The sequence below is a fragment of the Schistocerca cancellata genome, chromosome 3, assembly GCF_023864275.1.
Source record: "Schistocerca cancellata isolate TAMUIC-IGC-003103 chromosome 3, iqSchCanc2.1, whole genome shotgun sequence".
NCBI lineage: Eukaryota > Metazoa > Arthropoda > Insecta > Orthoptera > Acrididae > Schistocerca > Schistocerca cancellata.
This window is the reverse complement of record NC_064628.1, coordinates 100724778-100750579: the sequence shown is the minus strand read 5'-3', so window position 1 is coordinate 100750579 and position 25802 is coordinate 100724778. Positions and strand designations below refer to the sequence as shown.

General features: G+C 43.3%; 1 protein-coding gene and 1 non-coding gene across 2 annotated transcripts in view; both read left to right on the top strand.

The window, feature by feature from the left end:
• Positions 1-25802, top strand: part of LOC126176139 (proton channel OtopLc-like) — a 241674-nt gene that overhangs the window by 14827 nt on the left and 201045 nt on the right. Inside the window, exon 4 of the mRNA XM_049923278.1 lies at positions 17508-17622. Coding sequence (XP_049779235.1) covers positions 17508-17622 — 115 coding nt within the window. The remainder of the gene's footprint in view (positions 1-17507; positions 17623-25802) is intronic.
• Positions 5044-5112, top strand: Trnav-uac (transfer RNA valine (anticodon UAC)). The gene has a single exon. It is a non-coding gene; the product is annotated as a tRNA-Val (tRNA).

Below are 25802 nucleotides of genomic sequence, written 5' to 3'. Positions count from 1 at the left end.
AACTTTCCTTCAGGAGTTTATTTGTCTTTCTCTCAACACTCTTAGTAGGGTCAGCACCGATTTTTCGATACGCCGAATCAGAAAGTAGACACTGCATCTTTTGAATGTAATCGTGCTTGGCTTGTTCAACAAAGCGGTGGCGTTACCCGTGTCCGCAGGTAAAATAACAATACCAGGATCCATTCTAAGTGGACGTAAAGCAGCCCCAGTCAACACACGACAAGTTTCCCTCCTAACCTCTTCCGCAGCCTCGGAAGGTAGTTTATAAACAGCCTGTTCGATAGAACTAATAAAATCAACGACTGGCAAACTCTTAGGCGTCGGTGCGAAGTTCAAACCTTTCCCCAGCACAGAAAAAGCTGCGTCATGAAACGTTTTCTCCGTGACATTGATCACAGAACGTCGAGAATTAGAATTAGACACTGAGCCAAGGAAACGTTCAAACTTCGCCGAATGATAGGCAGTTACAGACCGAAATTCCCAGTCAGACTGCAACCAAGAGGCACCGTCCACCCAATCCCAAGAAAATTCATAAACATTAGACACCATCATTAAATGAAGCTGAAGTAATTCCTTAGAAACAAAATCTAATTGACGGCGAGTATAGTGGATCCTTCAATGAACAAGAGATAAACCAGCACGTTGCTTGATGCGATTGGCGGCAGGAGAATTAATATGATGCACAACCTTAGCAAAGGTTGGAACCACACTATGATTTCGACACTTCTGTAAAAAAGATAATGCACATTCCAACATTACTCTACTGCTGCGAAGTTTATCTAACCTCCGCAGGCAACGGTACATTTCCTCCCCGTAGAGGTAAACAACGTGAGACGTTAACTTTTCCCGGCGAATCGAATGTTCAAATAACTTACGTGTTTGCTGCCGGGTGACATCGTCGAACACCGCCGATATTTCGACAGGAGCACACCCTGCCATTCTCAAGGCGCAAATGCAATATGTTGGTTATCTTTGTTTGTGTCGACACTTGTTCTGTGTGTGGTGTCTTCCTTTTTTCTCCTCTGTGAACCGAGGTATTAAATTTGCTAGCACATTTCTTCTTTCTTGCATTTGTGCCTTGAGAATGGCAGGGTGTGCTCCTGTCGAAATATCGGCGGTGTTAGACGACGTCACCCGGCAGGAAACCCGTAAGTTATTTGAACATTCGATTCGCCGGGAAAAGTTAAGGTCTCAAAATGATCCTTGTGCGTTAATCATCAGCCTAATAATGAAACTTCCAGGCAGATTAAAACTGTGTGCCCGACCGAGACTCGAACTCGGGACCTTTGCCTTTCGCGGGCAAGTGCTCTACCATCTGAGCTACCGAAGCACGATTCACGCCGGTACTCACAGCTTTACTTCTGCCAGTACCTCGTCTCCTACCATCCAAACTTTACAGAAGCTCTCCTGCGAACCTTGCAGAACTTCTGTAAAGTTTGGATGGTAGGAGAAGAGGTACTGGCAGAAGTAAAGCTGTGAGTACCGGGCGTGAGTCGTGCTTCGGTAGCTCAGATGGTAGAGCACTTGCCTGCTAAAGGCAAAGGTCCCGAGTTCGAGTCTCGGTCGGGCACACAGTTTTAATCTGCCAGGAAGTTTCATATCAGCGCACACTCCGCTGCAGAGTGAAAATATCATTCTGGAGCCTAATAATGATTTTCATGAAATGGTCCCTGTGCGTTGGTAATTTTCGTAGCAAACTGATCCTGAAATGAAATAATCTTTCCTCGTAGTGCAATAGCTTGGGAACACAGTGCTTGCTGCTTTCTGTGCGCCAGTTGAAAATTTCTAACTACAGTTGCTGAGAGCTTAGTGCAGTGCTCCAGACAACAAGTAAACCAGTTTACACACATCGATTCAGACGCGCTTGAAATAAAATTGACTTGAATCGAGGATGTGGACAACGCTCTTACGTAAAATATTTAACATTTTTTTAAATTATCTTATATATTACTTGTACGAAATTCATGTTACAATACTCATTAACATTGACGAAGGACAACATTTGATGTCAAATTCTTACTCTCACAAAAGTCAGATAAATAACTGATAAACATAAAAAAATGCCTTACAGTGAAAAATCACACAATTTTTAATGAAAAATCTGAACGCCCCTGATATGGATGTCTCATTCAACAATGCTTCTAACTACTCGCGACTGCAGCGCCAATAAAAAAAATATTATTATCTTCATTCCTCCTCATACTCTTTTCATTCTAAACCACTAATCAAATCCTTCTCCTCCGCTTCACAATATTCAACGCTTAAACGCAGATGCACTTAACTTTACGTCTACATTGCCGCGAGTCCTCCGCTCGGCATCTTCGTTACAACGCAACTAAAGATAGAACTCCCGAGCTCGTCGTTGCCAAGCAGCGATGACAAAACAAACACATCTTCCAGCGACAGAGCGACTCTGACCAAAGACTGCGCGCGAATAATAAGCGATTCAAAATTGTCGCCCCGCGTTTGAGACATCCAAAGCTTGTAAGATTCCAGAAATGAAAAAACAGACTCCATTAAACCTGTTTTCAATACAGCTGAACTGGTAGCGTTCAGTACAAACAATTACTGAGTCCAACTCAGCTGCTTTCTGCGTTATTCGTCGCTAATCGTGAGGTTTAAATTCACTTCTAAATCCAAAGATTTTTTTATTACCCATTACTGCTACGAATAGTATCATTTTTATTGTCCTAATTATTCGTTCCATCTCACAGCTTGATGTCAGTTATACTTCTCGGCTATTTTTGCTTTCTGAAGTCGAACAAATGGTCATCCATTACCTCTGCAATCGTTGTTCACTTGTGGAAATGGGAAGTGTTTCACCATGAAGCACAAGTGCGATATTTATCTGTCTTTGTGGAGATGTTCACTACAAAAAAAAGTCAGTGGTGCCATGCTTAGCGAATGACTATTGGGGAGATGGTGCAGGAATCCTGAGTCGCCGTTGTTGACGAGGTTCCATTGGAGATGGTTTGCCGTTGTCTTCCTCCGACCTGTTACGAAGTGTAGGCAGGCTTCCTACTCCTCTCGAACAACACCAAGAGGTCCGCCAAGACAATGTCCCCATGTGACGGTCTGGTCACCACCAACATGCCCTTGGAATTTAATCCAGGAGATTGGCGTAAAGACTAATGATCAGGATCTTTACACCATTAGGTCTCCTCTCCTTCCTGGCCAAATACGGTCAGTGAAAATTTTCCACCACCGGGATTCGAATCGACTTAATATGAGTCGAGCACCACTGGAGAGGCGTGCGTTAACAGCGACGACTAACGAGGGAGATGTTATGAAATGAACAAATATTAAATTCCATTCGTAGCCCCCCCGTCATCTACATTACTCTGGGTTCTAAACTCCCCCCCCCCCCCCATCCCCCCATACGCCGGTACCATTACCACTACCACACCACCTCACTCATAGGCACGATTAAATTCTTGTACTCATTACGAAATAAATACAAACAGCCTCTGAATGTCATCTTGAGCAATTTCTTGCCATGCCTGGAACACATTCTGTGTTATTTAACGTATGTTGCTGACAGCAGGAGCCGACGTGAAGGTACGAGGTGCAGTCAAGTTCTAAGGTCTCCGATTTTTTTTTTTTTCCGGACTGGAAAGAGATAGAAACATGCGTATTGTTTTAAAATGAGGCCGCATTCATTGTCAATACGTCCCAGAGATGGCAGCACCGTAGGGCAGATGGAAGTTTACCGCCAGCGGCGAGAATGAGAACTATTTTAAATACTTAAAATGGCGACGTTTTTCTTACTTGAACAGCGTGCAATCATTCGTTTTCTGAATTTACGTGGTGTGAAACCAAATGAAATTCATTGACAGTTGAAGGAGACATGTGGTGATGGAGTTACGGATGTGTCGAAAGTGCATTCGTGGGTGCGACAGTCTAATGAAGGCAGAACATCGTGTGACAACAAACCGAAACAACCTCGGGCTCGCACAAGCTGGTATGACGACACGGTCGAGAAAGTGGAGAGAATTGTTTTGGGGGATCGCCGAATGACTGTTGAACAGATCGCCTCCAGAGTTGGCATTTCTGTGGTTTCTGTGCACACAATCCTGCATGACGACCTGAAAATGCGAAAAGTGTCATCCTGGGTGCCACGAATGCTGACGGACGACCACACTGCTGCCCGTGTGGCATTTTGCCAAGCAATGTTGACGCGCAACGACAGCATGAATGGGACTTTCTTTGCGTCGGTTGTGACAATGGATGAGACGTGGATGCCATTTTTCAATCCAGAAACAAAGCGCCAGTCAGCTCAATGGAAGCGCACAGATTCACCGCCTCCAAAAAAATTTCGGGAAACCGCCAGTGCTGAAAAAACGATGGTGTCCATGTTCTGGGACAGCGAGGGCGTAATCCTTACCCATTGCGTTCCAGAGGGCACTACGGTAACAGGTGCAGCCTACGAAAATGTTTTGAAGAACAAATTCCTTCCTGCACTGCAACAAAAACGTTCGGGCAGGGCTGCGCGTGTGTTGTTTCACCAGGACAACGCACCCGCACATCGAGCTAACGTTACGCAACAGTTTCTTCGTGATAACAACTTTGAAGTGATTCCTCATGCTCCCTACTCATCTGACCTGGCTCCTAGTGGCTTTTGGCTTTTTCCAACAATAGACACTCTCCGTGGCCGCACATTCACCAGCCGTGGTGCTATTGCCTCAGCGATTTTCTAGTGGTCAAAACAGACTCCTAAAGAAGCCTTCGCCGCTGCCATGGAATCATGGCGTCAACGTTGTGAAAAATGTGTACGTCTGCAGGGCGATTACGTCGAGAAGTAACGCCAGTTTCATCGATTACGGGTGAGTAGTTAATTAGGGAAAAAATCGGAGGCCTTAGAACTTGAATGCACCTCGTATACGTCTTCCCATCGGTTGTCACACATGATCGGTGGGTGAAAAATCAGGGAACCGGGCAGGCCAGTAATGGATTGCATTTCACAAGGCGTTTGTGGTGCGAGCTTGCATTATACTGCTGGAATGTGCGATTTGGTACCCTGGCCGTGAAGGATATGACAACAGTGCTTGGTGTAGTGGTTATCACGTCTGCTTTACACGCAGAAGGTCCCCGGTTCGATCCCGGGCGGAACCATATATTATTTTTGCAGCCTACTGGCAAGCAATGAGCCTCCACCAAGCAATTACCAAACCAGTACGCTTGTCATATGCAGTAGCTCCCCATACTATGATTCGACCTGTGGTGTTTCACCAGGTCGTCTACGGCGTCGATTTAACTGTGCGAAAGGGCAGAAGCGTGACTGATCGCTGGACATCGCAGAATGCGATTCCACGTTTCGGCTGACTCCGGCTGTACACCATGCAAATCTCTGTAGTTTGTTGTCAGCTATAAACGACGCATGGCAACTCGAGACCTTAGCACAGCTTCCAGTAATTTATTGACGACGTTTCCGTGTGACACTGTACCATTAACTTCTGCCCGTTGCCATCCGTCTGTTCGTCACAGCCAGTCATATCACCTTCTCGTGATGTAGTCCTTCTGGAAGCACCCGTGCCTTCTCATCTTGGTGCAGTGTTGTCCTGAGTACATCTCGTCACCAATCTACATCTACATGGATACGCTGTTGTTGTTGTTGTGGTCTTCAGTCCTGAGACTGGTTTGATGCAGCTCTCCATGCTACTCTATCCTGTGCAAGCTTCTTCATCTCCCAGTACCTACTGCAACCTACATCCTTCTGAATCTGCTTAGTGTATTCCTCTCTTGGTCTCCCCCTACGATTTTTACCCTCCACGCTGCCCTCCAAAACTAAATTGGTGATCCCTTGATGCCTCAGAACATGTCCTACCAACCGATCCCTTCTTCTGGTCAAGTTGTGCCACAAACTTCTCTTCTCACCAATCTTATTCAATACTTCCTCATTAGTTATGTGATCTACCCATCTAATCTTCAGCATTCTTCTGTAGCACCACATTTCGAAAGCTTCTATTCTCTTCTTGTCCAAACTATTTACCGTCCATGTTTCACTTCCATACATGGCTACACTCCATACAAATACTTTCAGAAATGACTTCCTGACACTTAAATCTATACTGGATGTTAACAAATTTCTCTTCTTCAGAAACGCTTTCCTTGCCATTGCCAGTCTACATTTTATATCCTCTCTACTTCGACCATCATCAGTTATTTTGCTCCCCAAATAGCAAAACTCCTTTACTACTTTAAGTGCCTCATTTCCTAATCTAATTCCCTCAGCATCACCCGACTTAATTCGACTACATTCCATTATCCTCGTTTTGCTTTTGTTGATGTTCATCTTATATCCTCCTTTTAAGACACTGTCCATTCCGTTCAACTGCTCTTCCAGGTCCTTTGCTGTCTCTGACAGAATTACAATGTCATCGGCAAACCTCAAGGTTTTTATTTCTTCTCCATGGATTTTAATACCTACTCCGAATTTTTATTTTGTTTCCTTTACTGCTTGCTCAATATACAGATTGAATAACATCGGGGAGAGGCTACAACCCTGCCTTACTCCCTTCCCAACCACTGCTTCCCTTTCATGTCCCTCGACTCTTATAACTGCCATCTGGTTTCTGTACAAGTTGTAAATAGCCTTTCGCTCCCTGTATTTTACCCCTGCCACCTTTAGCATTTGAAAGAGAGTATTCCAGTCAACATTATCAAAAGCTTTCTCTAAGTCTACAAATGCTAGAAACGTAGGTTTGCCTTTCCTTAATCTTTCTTCTAAGATAAGTCGTAAGGTCAGTATTGCCTCACGTGTTCCAGTATTTCTACGGAATCCAAACTGATCTTCCCCGAGGTCGGCTTCTACTAGTTTTTCCATTCGTCTGTAAAGAATTCGTGTTAGTACTTTGCAGCTGTGGCTTATTAAACTGATTGTTCGGTAATTTTCACATCTGTCAACACCTGCTTTCTTTGGGATTGGAATTATTATATTCTTCTTGATGTCTGAGGGTATTTCGCCTGTTTCATACATCTTGCTCACTAGGTGGTAGAGTTTTGTCAGGACTGGCTCTCCCAAGGCCATCAGTAGCTCCAATGGAATGTTGTCTACTCCCGGGGCCTTGTTTCGACTCAGGTCTTTCAGTGCTCTGTCAAACTCTTCACGCAGTATCGTATCTCCCATTTCATCTTCATCTACATCCTCTTCCATTTCCATAATATTGTCCTCAAGTGCGTCGCTCTTGTATAGACCCTCTATATACTCCTTCCACCTTTCTGCTTTCCCTTCTTTGCTTAGAACTGGGTTTCCATCTGAGCTCTTGATGTTCATACATGTGGTTCTCTTATCTCCAAAGGTCTCTTTAATTTTCCTGTAGGCAGTATCTATCTTACCCCTAGTGAGATAAGCCTCCACATCCTTACATTTGTCCTCTAGCCATCCCTGCTTAGCCATTTTGCACTTCCTGTCGATCTCATTTTTGAGACGTTTGTATTCCTTTTTGCCTGCTTCATTTACTGCATTTTTATATTTTCTCCTTTCATCAATTAAATTCAATATTTCTTCTGTTACCCAAGGATTTCTACTAACCCTCGCTGGATACGCTACAAATCACATTCCAGTGCCTGGCAGAGGCTTCATCGAACCACCTTCACAATTCTCTATTATTCCAATCTCGTATAGCGCGCGGAAATAATGAACACCTATATCTTTCCGTAGGAGCTCTGATTTCCCTTATTATACATTGGTAATCGTTACTTCCTATGTAGGTCGGTGTCAACAAAATATTTTCGCATTTCGAGGAGAAAGTTGGTGATTGGAATTTCGTGAGAAGATTCCGTCGCAACGAAAAACGACTTTCTTTTAATGATGTCCAGCCCAAATCCTCTATCATTTCTGTGACACACTCTCCCATATTTCGCGATAGTACAAAACGTGCTGCCTTTCTTTGAACTTTTTCGATGTACTCCGACAGTCCTATCTGGTAAGGACCCAACACCGCGCAGCAGTATTCTAAAAGAGGACGGACAAGCGTAGTGTATGCAGTCTCCTTAGTAGGTCTGTTACGTTCTCTAAGTGTCCTGCTAATAAAACGCAGTCTTTGGTTAGCCTTCCCCACAAAATTTTCTGTGTGTTCCTTCCAATTTAAGTTGTTCGTAATTGTAATACCTAGGTATTTAGTTGCATTTACGGCTTTTACATTAGACTGATCTATCGTGTAAACTTCTGTACAGTTTGGAAGGTAGGAGACGAGGTACTGGCGGAAGTAAAGCTGTGAGGACGGGGCGTGAGTCGTGCTTGGGTAGCTCAGTATGTAGAGCACTTGCCCGCGAAAGGCAAAGGTCCCGAGTTTGAGTCTTGGTCCGGCACACAGTTTTAATCTGGCAGGAAGTTTCACTTCTGTTTTACTCGATGACTTTCCGTCAATTACTACGAACTGTGACCTCTCTGACAGCAAATCACAAATCCAGTCACATAACTGAGACGATATTCCATAAGGACGCAATTTCACTACGAGATGCTTGTGTGGTACAGTGTCTGAAGCCTTCCGAAAATCTCTAAATACGGAATCGATCTGAAATCCCTTGTCAATAGCACTCAGCACTTCTTGTGAATAAAGGGCTAGTTGTGTTTCACAAGAACGATGTTTTCTAAACCCATGTTGACTGTGTGTCAATAGACCGTTTTCATCGAGGTAGTTCATAATGTTCGAACACAATATATGTTCCAAAATCCTGCTGCATATCGACGTTAACAATATGGGCCTGTAATTTAGGGGATTACTCCTACTACCTTTCTTGAATATCGGTGTGACCCTTGCAAGTTTCCAGTCTTTGGGTGCGGATCTTTCGATGAGCGAACAGTTGCATACGACTGTTAAGTATGGAGCTAATGCATCAGCATACTCCGAAAGGAACCTAACTGGTGTACCGTCTGCACCAGAAGACTTGCTTTTATTGAGTGATTTAAGAGCCTTCACTACTGCGAGGATATTTACTTCTACGTTACTCATGTTCGCAGCTGTTCTCGACTCGAATTCTGGAATATTTGCTTCATCTTCTTTTGTGAAGGCAATTGGGAAGGCTGTGTGTAGTAACTCTGCTTTGGCAGCACTGTCTTCGATAGTATCTGCATTGCTATCACGCAGAGAAGGCATTGATTGTTTCTTGCCGCTGACATACTTCACATACGACCAGAATCTCTTGGGATTTTCTGCCAGGTTCCGAGACAAAGTTTCGTTGTGGAAACTGTTATAAGCATCTCGCATTGAAGTCCGCGCTAAATTTCGAGCTTCTGTAAAAGTTCGCCAATCTTGTGGATTTTGCGTCTGTTTAAATTCGGCATGTTTGTTTCGTTGTTTCTGCAACAGTGTTCTAACCCGTTTTGTGTAGCAAGGAGGATCAGCTCCGTCATTTCTTAATTTATTTGGTATAAATCTCTCAATTGCTGCCGATACTATTTCTCTGAATTTCAGCCACATCTGGTCTATACTTATATTATTAATTTGGAATGAGTGGAGATTGTCTCTCAGGAAGGCGTAAAGTGAATTTTTATCTGCTTTTTTGAATAGGTATATTATTCGCTTATTTTTCGAGGATTAGGGGATTACAGTATTCAATCTCGCTACGACATCAATGTGTTCACTTATCCCTGAATCGGTTTTGATGCTCGTTATTAACTCAGGATTATTTAGTGCTAAGAGGTCAGGTGTGTTTTCACAACCGTTTACTATTCGCGTGGGCTCATGAACTAACTGCTCGAAATAATTTTCAGAGAATGCGTCCCGCTCTCATTGTACTACAGTCAACTGTCAGTGATTTGTCCGTTTGGTGCTCCCATGCCCGTTATGCCAATGGTTGGACCTTCCTAAAAGTCTGAAAGACGGCGATAAGCTGAATTTGCACGTCCGCTGGACGTACCGTGTTGCGATCTCCGATTGAGAAGTTCTAGCAAAGTTAGTACATCCCCAATAGCCAATATGTACTCACACTATTGCATATGTCTACGAATTGTTTTTTTTTTCCTCTGCTGAAAATAAACTACCATAAAGATGAAATGCTAACTGACGTATCGCAGAGGCATGTAAATACTGTATCATGTCGGTAGCAGTAGGTGAAGGTGTGTATGGTGTAACGCTTTCCATTTTGGCCAGAGTATACGTTATTCTCTGTGTAGCCATAAAAGTGATCGTACGTTGAATCTCACGTTTATCTGACCTTAGTATCTTTGTTAGAAGAAACAGATTCCTTCTTTGGAATTTAAATGTTACTCTTCGTTCAATAGAGGTTGATACCGCACTGTACAGTGTCTTCTGACGACAGCGATTTTACAGTTATTTTACAGTTACAGTTAAATTAAGGCACTTATCGTAGCGATGGACGAGCTTGGAAATTCCTTCGTCGTAAAATTCGGCCGCCTGTGCCTTCAGCCACGTGGTTACCTCTTCTTGAAGCTGTGCGTCGTCATCAAAACGCTGCATAGCCAACCACTTCTTCATTGCTGGGAATAAGTGGAAGTCGCTCGGTGCCAGGTCGGGACTGTACGGCGGATGAGGAAACAACTCCCACTTAAAAGATTCGAGAACTTCACGAGTGGCATTTGCCGTGTGGGCCAAGGCGTTGTCGTGAATCAGCAAGATCTTTGAGCCCAACTTTCCCCTGCGCTTGTTTTGTATTGCTCTTCTGAGGTTGTGCAGAGTTTGGCAATACCTTTGAGAGTTTATTGTAGTGCCTCTTTCCAGGAAATCCACAAAAATCACACCTTTTCTGTCCCAAAAGACAGTCGCCACGTGGTTGAAGGCGCAGGCGGCCGAATTTTACGACGAAGGAATTTCCAAGCTCGTCCATCTCTACGATAAGTGCCTTAATTTAAATGGCAACTATGTAGAAAAGTAGTATTTAAGTGTGGCTTTCATCTGTATATAATAAAAAGATTTCCAATACTTTTTTTATTTTTAATTCCAAAACGTAATGTACTTTGTGGATAGCCCTCGTATTTTCATAAGTGCTCTGTGTTGTCCGAATTTGAAAGAGATTACGCAACAATATTATATTATTATTAACACCTTGAAAAAGCGTATTTGCTTAGACGACTAATGGACTGCTTCATCGTCGATCCTGTCAAATGATGCTTCATAAACTTTAAATCAGTCACGAAGAATCTCGTACGTAGGGTGTCTGAACACCTAATAAATTACAATTTTTTCTTTCTGTAGTACTGATATCAGTGAATTTGTTCAGTTACTGCGAGCGGTATTAGGAAAGTAGCTTCCGATTAGGCGCGAAATGGGAAACCTCTGTGAAAATCCGACGGAGCTTGGCACAGATGTGTTGGGCAGTGTCTTTAATGCGCCTGTCGATCGCATCGCGTCGCTCTCTTCAGTCCAGAGCGCAAAGTGATCACGCAGAAAGGCCTAAAACAACAGTGTCTCCCGCCAACTATGTCATCTGGTGATTTCGCCTGAAGCTACACAGCCCACGTGACATAAGTCATGCGCTTCTTTCTTCAACACAATTTTCACCCGCATTCTGCATGGGCAATGAAGACGCTCCTGCAATATTTTGGAGGAGAAGTGTTTGATCACCTACAACACAGCCCCAAATTGGCTCCGTCCGTTGTTCATCTCTGCTCACATGAACCGCTGGATACGGAGAGAACATTTTGGCACAAACGACAAAAGGCAGACCAGCGTAGAGAATCGGCGGAATGCGCAGACGGCTGCTTTCTATGACGAGGGTACTGGAAAGTTTGTACAGTGCCACGACAAATGTCTAAGTCGTAGCGGCGACTGTTTGTAGAGGCAGCTGGGAGGTGTGGCTAACGAATACAAAATTTTTAATTTTCGCGACCGATCGGACCTTACTTTCAGAACATCCCATGTATGTTAAGTCGCGTAGGTCAGATACGTACCAGACAGAAAATAACAGAAGTACTTGTAGCACTTTGATGTTTGTGTTACGACTTTCCTTATAACTCCAAATGAGAACTGATTATAAATATTCAGTACTTCCATGCAAAAATCAGCATGTAGAAAGATACAGGTCGCTTTATAACACTACCTCCACTAACAGTTACTTAGTTCAAAAATTATCACGTCGCTCACTCAAAGTATGAGCTTTTTATTGCGCAACTAAAAGGTCTTTAATATGGCAGGTATTGCTACATCAATTGAATACAGTCACTGAAGAAAATTAACAATAATATCACTTACCTTGTATTTGCAATCCAACGAGGTTCTCGCTCTGGCTTTGGCTCGTAACTAAAATTGTTGTCTAGTAAGCATGACTATCGCTGTTGGTGCGAAAGGCACTCGGATGTTAATGACGCCGACTTGAAGAACTTACGAAGAAAATCTTTCAGGATTAATTTGATGATTTATGTCTTTCATTGCAATGTGCTTCATACTTTTTTAAACAATGGTCACTTGAAAATAATTCTTGACACTCGCTTTTCACAAAATTCACATTTATTAAACTTTTTATACCGGGTGATCAAAAAGTTAGTATAAATTTGAAAATTCAATAAATCACGGAATAATGTAGATAGAGAGGTACAAATTGACATACATGCGTGGAATGACACGGGGTTTTATTAGAACCAAAAAAATACAAACGTTCAAAAATGTCCGACAGATGGCGCTTCATCTGATCAGAGTATCAATAATTAGGATAACAAAGTAAGACAAAGCAAAGATGATGATCTTTACAGGAAATACTCAATATGTCCACCATCATTCCTCAACAATAGCTGTAGTCGAGGAATAATGTGAAGAGCACTGTAGAGCATGTCAGGAGTTATGGTGGGGCATTGGCGTCGGATGTTGTCTTTCACCATCCCTAGAGATGTCGGTCGATCACGATACACTTGCGACTTCAGGTAACCCCAAAGCCTGGGGACCTGGGAGGCCAAGCATGACGAAAGTGGCGTCTGACCACAGGATCATCACCAAACGACGCGCGCAAGAGATCTTTCACGCGTCTAGCAATACTTTGTTTTTTTTTGTTCTTTTTGTTCTAATAAAACCCCATGTCATTCCAAGCATGTGTGACAATTTTTACCTCTGTATCTATATTATTCCGCGGTTTATTAATTTTTCAAATTTATGCTGACTTTTTGATCACCCGGTACTTCCGTTCAAAACATTACTTCATCATACAATTTCGCAGCCGTTACTGCTCTTAATAAAACTCTCAACATTTTTCATTGTCCACAACTCAGACTCGTCTTTTCATTTCCAACACAAAGTCAAGACTGTTCATATTCTACACAAAAACTTGACTACCCTGTACGCTTCCGCGCCAAAAGTCACAAGCCCGCATCAAAGATAACAATAAGTACAAAGATATTCACACTATATATTATATCGATTTCAACATCTCAAAATATCGACGTACATACATATAAAAATGAAACCAAATTTAAATAGAGTGAAAAATATGAGACATTACGTAGAAAAATATTCATTAATCTGCGGTATCGAAAAATAGGGTAGGCGGGTGGTAATGGTTTCGCAAATAAAGAAGCATTACAACTTGAATTACACCAAGTAATGGCGTTACAGCTATTTTCTTTTGAATTTGTACGTTGAATTCTCATAAGCAATGATCTGAAAAGTTAAAAACTGTGAAGGTGACATTGTTGAGGAGAGTGGCTGAATGGGTATGCAAAAGATGATAAGATGTGAAAAAGAAGAACGAATCTAATGGTATTTAATTTGAAGTGATATATATAAGAGAAACCTGATGCAAAATCCTACACGGATACACACAAAATAGACATCAAATGGCTTTATGCAGGAGCAACCAAACAAATGTTTTGGAAAAAGACAAATAAGGGCGAAATAATTTAGAGGTACTCTAACCGCATTGATTTGAAGCTACACTTAGTACAACAGCAGTTTGGCAGTCCTATAAGCGACGACAGCTGGTCCAGTATGTCTAACGGATAAAGGTATCTGACAGTAATTTTGAACATGGTGAATTTAACAGAAAAACTAAACAGTCTTTAAACTTTGGGATTTAATGAAAGTAGTAAAATTTATATACGAATGAAAAATCGAATGGTCGCCACCCCAATTGGGCACATTAAGTTGAAAATATATGTTTAAGAAAATTGAATATTTGTTGTTGAAGTGACTTTCACGAAGATTCCCTTTGAATAGCACACTGGATACAAACGGATACAGGGCAATCTAAGATTTGGGTAGCAATAGTTACCATTAATGCACAAACCACTAATCACAGAAAGCAAAATTGTACCCAACTCTTTAACAGTTACAATCACGATCATTACGTGATTCAGTACCGAGTGTTTCTGCAGGAAGCACCGAACTAAAATTGGACACGGAGGGGCTTCTAACTTAACTGACATGTAACAAACAGTAATAAAAATAAATAATACCACAAAGACACTGTTTATACTCCCATTTATAGAAATGTATCGGGTTTCCGTAGTAGCAATAATATTCCAATTATGTTTCTAATATGAGAAGAATATGGTGAGGACCCATAAACTGATATTGTATCATTAGTCAAACTCCATGGTTATTTCAGTACCAAAATTCAGTTCAACTAAATTTAATTCTTAGCTTCACTTGGAATAGTTTATGGTTTTTACTCTTTTCAAGACAAATTATTCAACACTGATGCTCAATTAACTTCAAAAATTCGTTCATGATAGTATTGTATTGTGTGTTAACCGGGGGCCTAGAAAGGACGGAGAGGCTCCGTTCCCGCCGCAGCCGCAGTGGTCCACAACCCCATGACGACTACCGCAGTCCACTTCATCCCTCCGCCGCCCCACACCGAACCACTCTTTCAGGTTTATTGTGCGGTTCGGCCCCTGTGCAAACCCCCCCCCCCCCCCCAGGAAACGTCTCACACCAGACGAGTGTAGCTCCTATGTTTGCGTACGTGGAGAACTTGTTTGTGCAGCAATCGCCGACATAGTTTAGCTGAGGCGGAATAAGGGAAACCAACCCGCATTCGCCGAGCAGATGGAAAACCGCCTAAAAACCATCCACAGACTGGCCGGCTCACTGGACCTCGACAGAAGTCCGCCAGGCGGATTCGTGCCGGGGACTAGGCGCTCCTTCCCAGTCCTGAAAGCCGTGCGTTAGATCGCACGGCTAACCGGGCGGGCTTCATGATAGAAATCAAAGCAAAATTAATTTCCAAATGAGTATAACTTATTTTCCTTTTTTCATCACCTGTGAAGCAGGTGTTTTAAACAGTGACATTTACACAGTCTGGTACTGAATTTTTGCAAAACTATACTTTGCAATAAACTGAGATCACTTTAGCAACATTCCAACTAACTTCAACTCTTGCTAATCCTTGCACGTTTAACAAACATAAATAAATCACTAGCTCATTTGAAATAGGATACTCGGCTTCCTGAACATTTACGAGGGGATCCTGCATAGGTTCATGATCAGGATAAAAGTTAAGGTTCTGAACACAGGTTTACAGCACTTGGATTGTTATTAAAATCACTCACACAGATTAACTGGTCCATCCTCTGATATATATCTGTGTGCATGAAGTTGGTGGAGCAGTGGCGAAAAGGTGGTGGCAAGCGAGATGGCGGCTAACTGTACTCGCGGCTCTAGATGTTTTGATGCTCTTTACAATTTATTTTTGGCGACGGATTTTTAATGTGTTAGAGCCATTCCTTATTGCCGAGAGTACCATGCAACAGCCAAATCCACATCCGAGGCAAAATTCCTTGCAAAGCGGCTTCCGATTGCCTCTTGGCACCGTCGATGTGTTCCGTGCAACGACTAGCCACTGCCTATCGTTCCCACCAAGTAGCAGCCGAGTTCGACCGCCAAAACCACCTTTTACATCGCGTCGAGCCACTTCCGTTGCGGAGGAACTTCCCTAAGTCTTTTGTATATTACAAACACAAATGTCCTAAGAAAGAACCAGCTTCCAATATAAAAAGTTTTTCTTCTAAATATACACGTATTATAAAATTTCATTATTTTAAACGTCATTTACCTTTTTCCCTATATACACTACTAGTCATTAAAATCGCTACACCACGAAGATGACGGGCTACACATGCGAAATTTAACCGACAGGAATAAGATGCTGTGATATGGAAATGATTAGCTTTTCAGAGCATTCACCCAAGAGTGGCGCCTGTGGCGACACCTACAACGTGCTGACATGAGGAAAGTTTCCAACCGATTTCTCAGACACAAACAGCAGTTGACCGGCGTTGCCTGGTGAGACGTTGTTGTGATGCCTCGTGTAAGGAGTAGAAGTGCGTACCATCACGTTCCCGATTTTGATAAAGGTCGCATTGTACCCTAACGCGATTGTGGCTTATCGTATCGCGACGTTGCTGCTCGCATTGGTCGAGATCCAATGACTGATAGCAGAATATGGAATCGGTGGGTTCAGGAGGGTAATACGGAACGCCGTGGTGGATCCCAACGGCCTCGTATCACTAGCAGTCGAGGTGACAGGAATCTTATCAGCATGGCTGTAACGGATCGTGCAGCCACGTCTCGATCCCTGAGTCAACGTTTGCAAGGCAACAACCATCCCCACGAACAGTTCGACGACGTTTGCAGCAGCACGGACTATAAGCTCGGAGACCATGGCTGCGGTTATCCTTGACGCTCCATCACAGACAGGAGCGCCTGCGATGGTGTACTCGACGACGAACCTAGGTGCACGAATGGCAAAACGTCATTTTTCCGGATAATCCACGTTCTGTTTACAGCATCGTGTTGGTCGCATGCGTGTTTGGCGACGTCGCGGTGAACGCACATTGGGCGTGCATTCGTCATCGCCATACTGGCGTATGACCTGGCGTGATGGTATGGGGTGCTATTGGTTACTCGTCTCGGTCACCTCCTGTTCGCATTGACGGCACTTTGAACAGTGAACGTTACATTTCAGATGTGTTACGACCCGTGGCTCTACCCTTTATTCGATCCCTCCTAAACCCTGCATTTCAGCAAGATAATGCACGACCGCATGTTCCAGGTCCTGTACGGGCCTTTCTGGATACAGAAACTGTTAGACTGCTGCCCTGGCCAGCACATTCTCCAGATCTCTCACCAATTGAAAACGTCTGGTCAATGGTGGCCGAGCAACTGCTTCGTCACAATACGCCAGTCACTACTCTTGATGAACTGTGGTATCGTGTTGAAGCTGCATGGGCAGCTGTACCCGTACACGCCATCCAAGCTCTGTTTGACTCCTCAATGCCCAGGCGTACCAAGGCCGTTATTACGGCCAGAAGTGGTTGTTTTGGATACTGATTTCTCAGGATCTATGCATCCAAATTGCGTGAAAATGTAATCACATGTCAGTTCTAGTATAATATATCTGTCCAATGAATACCCGTTTATCATCTGCATTTCTTCTTGGTGTAGCAGTTTTAATGGCCAGTAGTGTACATCACAATACTTTCAAATCGATGACCTTAACTAACAAAGAACACACACTCCATAATCGTAGATACACAGTTGCCTAATATAAACGTGTCACTAATCGATATAAGTATTACACGCTGGACTGTCCCTGATGCGTGGTGACGCGTGTTGCAGGGACGCACTGACGACCACGCTCTCGGCGCTGTACGGCAAGCTGCTGGTCGTCATGGGCATCGCCTTCCCCATGGCGGAGGTCATCTCCACCTACATACCGCCATCCTTCTACGAGGTACGTATGAGCGCCGACAATCTCCGATAACAAGCGCGAGCTGTCCGGGTGTTCGTGTCGGAAAGTCGTCACCGCCACACTTTACTCCAGACTCGTTAGTCAGATAGAAAATGTCTGTGTAGGTAACCTTTCGCATTAAATATTTGCTAGGACCTCACTAGAACGAAAAAGCATAGTGCAAAGCCACACCCTCAAGGGACGGCTAGCCGAGCGGTCTAGGGCGCCTTGTCACGGTTCGCGCGGCTCCCCCCCGTCGGAGGTTCGAGTCCTCCCTCGGGCATGGGTGTGTGTGTGTGTGTGTGTGTGTGTGTGTGTGTCTGTGTGTGTGTGTTGTCCTCAGCGTAAGTTAGTTTAATTTAGATTAAGTAGTGCGTGAGCTTAGGGACCGATGACCTAAGCAGTCTGGTTCCATACAATCCTACCACAAATTTCCATTTCCAAGGGACGGCGATAAAATTTTATGATTTATTAGACTAAAGAAAGTTAAGCAGTCCATGCTAAAAATTGCTTGAGAAACTAAAGTAATTAAAGGGTGGGAAAATGTACGTATCAGTATTATGTGTTACTTTCTTCTTGTTTGGGTCCACAGCCTTGACATAATTTCCGAACGATGAAACCATTTGAAACTTCCTGGCAGATTAAAACTGTGTGCCGGACCGAGACTCGAACTCGGCACTTTTGCCTTTCGTGGGTAATTGCTCTACCAACTGAGCTACCCAAGCACAACTCACGCCCTCTCCTCACAGTGAAGTTGGTAGAGCACTTGTCCGCGAAAGGCAAAGATCCCGAGTTCGAGTCTCGGTCCGGCACACAGTTTTAATCTGCCAGAAGTTTCATATCAATGCACACACCGCTGCAGGGTGAAAATCTCATTCAGATGAAACCATTTCTTAATACAGGTTGACCTATATTGCATCAAATTTCACACTACATTAATGACCACTTTCATGTCGTAGCTATCTTCAAACGACTGCAGTAACAATACAATCAAACATATTTGAAAAGGGAAACATTTTGCCGGCCAGTGTGGCCGAGCGGTTCTAGGCGCTTCACTCCGGAACCGCGCGACTGCTACGGTCGCAGGTTCGAATCCTGCCTCAGGCAGGATGTGTGTGATGTGCTTAGGTTAGTTAGGTTTAAGTAGTTCTAAGTCTAGGGGACTGATGACCTCAGATGTTAAGTCCCATAGTGATTAGAGACATTTGAACCATTTTTTTGAGAACACCTTTTTCTTCTTCTTTCGAATGGGTCAGCTAAGGACCTCGATATTCAACTTCTCAGCCTGGAGAGGGACTTTGTTTGCCCAGTAATCCCGCATTCTCTGGCTATGTTTCTCCTTTCACTCCTTTGTCCAAAGGGCACCGGTCTTTTTACAGGGTTATCTGTCCTGAAACCTGTTTTCTTTTAGTATCCTTCTGAGAAGTGCTCCTTGTCTAATGTCACCTTTTTCTTCTTCTTTCTAATGGGTCAGCTAAGGACCTCGATATTCAACTTCTCAGCCTGGAGAGGGACTTTGTTTGCCCAGTAATCCCGCATCCTCTGGCTATGTTTCTCCTTTCACTCCTTTGTCCAAAGGGCACCGGTCTTTTTACAGGGTGATCTGTCCTGAAACCTGTTTTCTTTTAGTATCCTTCTGAGAAGTGCTCCTTGTCTAATGTCACTTTCCGTTGTGTTCATTTCCTGAGTGTCTTTCTTGACTTCTGTCAGCCATGGTGTCACAGTCTTCCTGCTCCTCCAGTAATTGAGAAATCGGTTGGTCAGTCTTGTTTGTTCCATCCTTGTGATATGTTTGTAGAAAGCGAGACGTCTCTTCGTGGCTACATCTGTGATTTTCTCGGTATGATTTTATAGCTCCTGGTTTGATTGTCTTCTGTACTCACCATCTCTTTTGATCGGTCCCAGAATTTTTCTCAGTATCTTCCTCTCCTGTATCTCTAGTTTATCTGTCAAGCCTTTCCTGGTCAGATGCAAGCATTCTGAGGCGTATAGGGCTTCAGGGCGGATAACTGTTTGGTAGTGTTTTAGTCAGGAGTTGCGAGATAGGCATTTCTTATTGTAGATGTTCTTGGTTAATCGATATCCTAATTGTAACTTATTAATCCGAGTTGTTATTGCTGTTCCTCTGATCGATTAGGTTCCAACCATTCTCCTAGATATTTCAACCTACATCTACATCTGCGTCTACATGGATACTCTGCAAATCACATCTAAGTGCCTGGCAGAGGGTTCATCGAACCATCTTCACAGTTCTCCATTATTCCAATCTCGTACATCGCGCGGAAAGAACGAACACCTATATCTTACCGTACGAGCTCTGATTTCCCTCATTTTATCGTGGTGATCATTTCTCCCAATGTAGGTCGCTGTCAACCAAATATTTTCGCATTCGGAGGAGAAAGTTGGTGATTGGAATTTCGTGAGAAGATTCCGTCGCAACAAAAAACGCCCTTGTTTTAATGATGTCCAGCCCAAATCCTGTATCATTTCAATGACAGTCTCTCCCATATTTAGCTATGATACAAAACGTGCTGCCCTTGTTTGCACAGATAATTTATCTGGAAATTGATTATCTAATAAGAATCTAAACACTTTCCTCATTGCGTTGGGAGTCACTTGAAACATTCTATGAATAATCTTTATCTAGTATGACTATACTAAAAAACTTATAAAATTGCTTTACACATACGTTTCGAAAAACAAAGAAGATTCCACAGAAAAGATAAAATTATACCGCTGAATTTTGGCATTTCATTTTACGGAACGACAGGTTTAGAACCTACGTCCACCATCAGGTGACAGAAACTTATTAATGTAAGAAACGTGTGTACATTAAATGCGAGAGGCGTTTTGTTTATGTCGTGCATAAAACTTCCAAGATACTGTGTTTGGCTGTATTACGATTATAGTATTTATCGAGATACAGCACCGCAGACTGCTCGAATCAATACAGAAGCATGTTGTGTATCCGAACTTGTGATTGCATGTCGGCAGCCATAAACAGGGAACAACTTCAGTCTGCTTGTAGATCCCTGTTTACAGTAGCAGACACGCGATCGTAAGTTCGGATTTACAACACGCTGCTGCTACAGCTCCATAAATGGGACGATCATAATAGAGCCATCAAGCTCATCTGTTTTACGTAAAACGTAAAGAGACGTCGATACGCGTTTAATGTGCGTGCGTTTCTCATATTAACATGTACCACCCACATTATTTAAATTTTAAATTCTGCTGTTGTGACATAAAAAAAAAATGGTTCAAATGGCTCTGAGCACTATGGGACTTAACACCTGAGGTAGCAGTCGCACGGTTCCGGACTGCGCGCCTAGAACCGCGAGACCACCGCGGCCGGCTACATTTTAGTCACAACACTGTTAACTACATAACACATGAAACTGTAAACACTATTATTTCAATAAGAAAATAGTTTTGAAGTTTAACTTTCCGTTATGAAAACTACGTGGAGTATTTCAAAACTTATGCTCACTAAATAATTATACACTTCACAATTCCGGAAAAGTTATTACGTTTCAGTGAAGACGATAATTGCTTTTCAATTCAGTAAAACAGGATACCGGATTCATTGTAGCACCTGGGATGGGCTCCTTCTAGGTAAATGATTAAGGATAAAGTAAGGTGGCTCAACACAAAGTTTACAGGACACAAAATTATTATTGAAAACGAAAACACATAACTGGACCATCAATGATACAGTACTCAACTGATAATTTGTGCTGAATGTGATGGCATCGTCAGTCTCCTGGGCTATTAAAAAAATAGCGGGGAAAGTGTCCATGGCTCTTTCGGTGTAAAAATCTCTGAAAATTCTCTTCTCAGCGTCGGATTTTCAAAGCACAAAGCTAACTAAAGTATGCCATGAATTTTAAGTCGCATTACTTCCGCATCCGAAGCTCTATTATATAATATTGCAGTTCTTCTCGCCTCTTTCAGTTCACAAGATTTGTACTCTTTGCCTGCTAGCTACCGCCTGAGTCACGGCACGCAGGAGTCTTGCAATTCGACCGCCAGATCCACCTTTTTATTCCCGCCTATCCAGTTCCGTTGCGGAGCGCCTTCCCTTCAAGTTTTACATTATTACTAATCTACTTTCTTTATGCCTGAACCAGAACTACAATTAAATTTTTAGCTTTAAACCTTCTTTTATAGCGCATTACTTTTGAAATTATATTCATAGATTAATTACAATTACATAAATTATCACAAACAAAAAAAAACCTTTACATCGATGTTACTTAAAAGAGCACCGTTATACAGAAGTCACAACATCAGTATAGGTAATACCGATAATTGTGTTACAATTTGACTTTCGGAAGGTATAAGATTTAGCTCTCCTCCACGACCTAATGTACATAATATGAGGATACGGGATATGAGACCAGGCGTGTGGACTGAAGAGTACGGCACATAGAGAACAGAACACAGCATGCCATTCTAAACAGGGAGAAGTCCTGAGACGTATAATTAACTTCGGGTGTACCGCAAGTGTTATAGGGCCATTAGTTCTCACAATATATATAAATGACCTATAGGATAACATTGGAAGTTCCATGACGTGTTCGCATCACGCTGCCCTAGAAATTTATGGCGAGATACCGGAAGATATGCTGAGGATCGAGCTTGTTCCAGGGCTTGGCGGTTGACCCTCAACATAAACAAATGTAACGTATTGCGCAGAAAATTGACAGAAAGATCCATTACTGTACGATTGCACCATTGTAGAACAATCTGGAAGCAGTTACTTCCACAATACATCTAGGAGTATGTGTACGGAGCGATTTTAAGTGGAACGACCACATAAAATAAATCACAAGGCACATTCCAGACTGAGATTCAGTGGAAGAACTGTCAGGGAAAGTGGTATGTCCACTAAGCAGACAGCTCACAGGATCTTCGTTCGATCCGTAACAGATAGGGTTGACAGAGAAATTAGAGGAATACCCAAAGAAGGGCAGTGCGTTTCGTTACGGGTTCATTTGGCAAGAGCGAAAGCGTGACAGAGATCCTTAGCCAATTCCACTGGCAGGCGCTGCTATCTCCAACACGGTGTTGGTTACTATTAAGGTTTCGAGAGCATACATTCCTAAAAAAATCATTAAATGTATTCCTTCCTCGTACATATATCTCGACCATAAATGTACAGTTAAAGTGAATCGAGCTGACACCTACGATTACCAACAGTTTTTCTTCCCGCGGATCATTCGCGATTGTAATAGAATAGCAAGAGGTGACAGCGATACACAAAATACCCTCCACCACAGACTGTTAAGTGACCTGCAGAGTGAGGATTGCAGCAGCTGAAGTTTATGCACGATGAAGCTTCACTCCATTTCTACGCCTTGTGCAACAGTACCAAACACAAACGTTTTATAAGCGATGTATTGGTCGACACGGTCCAGTAGTTTGGTAAAACTGAGCTTAAATCCTTACATTTATGGCTAAGGGTACGTCGAATTTTCTTCAATCCACACGCATCGACAATGTGCCCAAGTTACAGGAGCGGGTGTGTCATGCATTTGACAGGAGAGCCAGGTGTGTGTCCACTCAAGTTTTTGACTGATTGAGAAAAAGGGCTAGAGCATGTGTGGGAATGAGTGGAAATCAAGTTACAGTGAGGATCTCCCGTATTGTCAGTAGACGGATAGCTGTCATAAAATATTATCGCTCCTATCTCAAAAAGTGTTTGTTTCCAGACGTACGTTTGTAGAACCACCTTTTTCCAGATTTAACATATACTGTTTACTGTAATAATTTGTATGCAAAACCAAAGGATGAAAGCAATTTTCGCATGATGTGTCACAGCCAAGTAACACCGTGCGATGAAACTTGAACTATACATGGGAAGAATTGGTACAGTATAGTACAGAAGGTAACTGAAAGAAATATGCAGTCACACGAGCGGAAATGACGCTTATATTCGAAGACAATAATTCATTGCGATTCCTGATGGTCTTCTCGACATTACAAAAGGCTGGACATGGTTGATCACCACGGACGGCACTGCCATGCCCTGCAACGTGCTCATATGCTGGCCATAAGGTTGGTAAAGAGTTCTTGTAATAGAGTGTTCCATTTTTCTACCAGCACTGTTAGCAACTGTCTGTTGATAGTTGGTGCCTGTATAAGTGCTGTAATACCTTCTCTCCAACGATTCCCACACTTGCTCGATGGGGTTGACATTCGAGGGGGACGGGCAGCCCAATCCATTCACCGAATACCCTCTCGCTCAGAGAGCTGCTCCACCAGCATTTTTCGATGTGGTCGCGCATTGTCATCCATAAGAATGACGTCAGGGGGCCGAATGCCGCCCTGAAAAGACGCAGATGAGGAGGACTACAGTGTGAGAATAACGTTCACCGCTTAGTGTACTGTGATCAAAGATTTGGGGGTCAGTATGCCCATGAAGAATTATGCCTCGCAAGTACCATAGCACGTGAACGACTGAAACGATTATGACTGGACGTGTTCCTGGGTGCAGTTCATGTTCCCACTTCTCGCCTTATTGAGAGTACGTCAAGCATTGTCGAACGTGATCGTTTTGGTGGTCCCTTGTTATAGTGTGGGAGGCCTAATTTTGCGCTATTGTTCCTTCGCGTTTCCACTTCACAGTCACGTCACTACAGTCAACTTGGGCAGCTTTAGAAGGGTTGAAATTTCCGTGGTGGATTTGTTACTCAGGAGGCTAGCTCAAATTTAAAGTTACTGAGCTCCCCTCACCAATCCAATTTGCTTGTACCGCTTCCCTGGTGAGAACGCAATATTCCCTGCCTCCGTCTATAATGGCGGGTCGACCATGTTCCACAACGCTTGGGGTTATGCGGATGCTTTTGATTAGATAATATATATTGGTGACAACAGATATACACTTGCAGAAAAAAAATAGTACACCTGGAATGACGACGTCGATTTGGATCCCATTGTAATGTAACGATTATTCGTTGCTACTGCAGTGTTATCTTGAAGCTGTGAGAAAGGAGCACAGGCGCTCGAAGGCGCGGAAGCAGAGACGATGTGAGGGCAGACGAAACTAGGAGAGATATTTTTACATGAAGTAAACTGTAAGTGGAGAGCCTTGCGAAAAATGCAGACGCCCCCAGACGCGGTCCCAGGGCGTTAGTTACTCTTCAAGGAATTAACATGTAACTTTGTATGTCGTCTAGACGCTGTGGTAGGTTGCCACCGTAGAACTTTGTATCCAACAGGCACGTACTAGCGTATAAAGCCAGCTTGATACCAGCCCTGAGAACAGCAACGTCAGTAGGCTCATAAGGGTTAGAAAGAGACCGACAACGTCAAACAACTGTTGACCTAGCAGTCCCTACTCCGGGGAGACCTAGGGGCGGGGCTAAATGACGTGTAACAATAATGTTGCAAGCCTTATTTGGCATAGCAGTTACGTTTAGCTTTCAGCTGAACAATGTTGATACCAAATACGGACTTAGTGCAACTGCATTAACATCCCCGCCTTAGGAGCACTAGAGGGAATCTAACTAAACAGTACTAAACCGTACTAAACCGTGATTGGCAGGCGCGTGCAAGAGACCTGCGGGATTGGCTGGGTGGCTTTAAGTGGGAAAAACAGTGCCCCCACACGACTCATTAAAACCCATAGATTCCGCATTTTGGCGGAGTTCTCAGTCAGATCATCTGGGCGCGGAATCCGCGTACGTCGACTCCAGCCTCGGTCCAGCTCCGCGTAAGTCTGTTCTCTCTCTTTCGGAGTGCCTCAGTGAACAGTGTCACATTCAGTTGTTGCCTTAAGATGCTGGTAGTGTTTGCTGCTGTGGTTAGCATCTACTCCTGAGACTTCTGCACTGGCTTCTGTTGTAACAGTGTTGTTCATGCTTTTTCTAACCCTAGAATTGGCCTCCAGTGTATTAGTTAGTCCTGTCTGGAATAAACAACTGTTTCAAAACCCTGTTTGTTCAAGTCTCCACAACGAGTTCCCTACCAAGTCTCGCCACCTGCATTTCTAGTAAATGTCTGTACCAGTATTGGCTCAGATAGAAGAAAACAATCAAATGCCATCACTGTGAATTGTCCTTCTACCTTCTGGTCTGTACGGCAGCGCAGACTGACCAGTAACCCCTTCTCTCCCTTTCCACTTATGTCAGGAACCACACCGTGACGGCATGTGCCACCTGGGGAATCTCAGAGGTAAT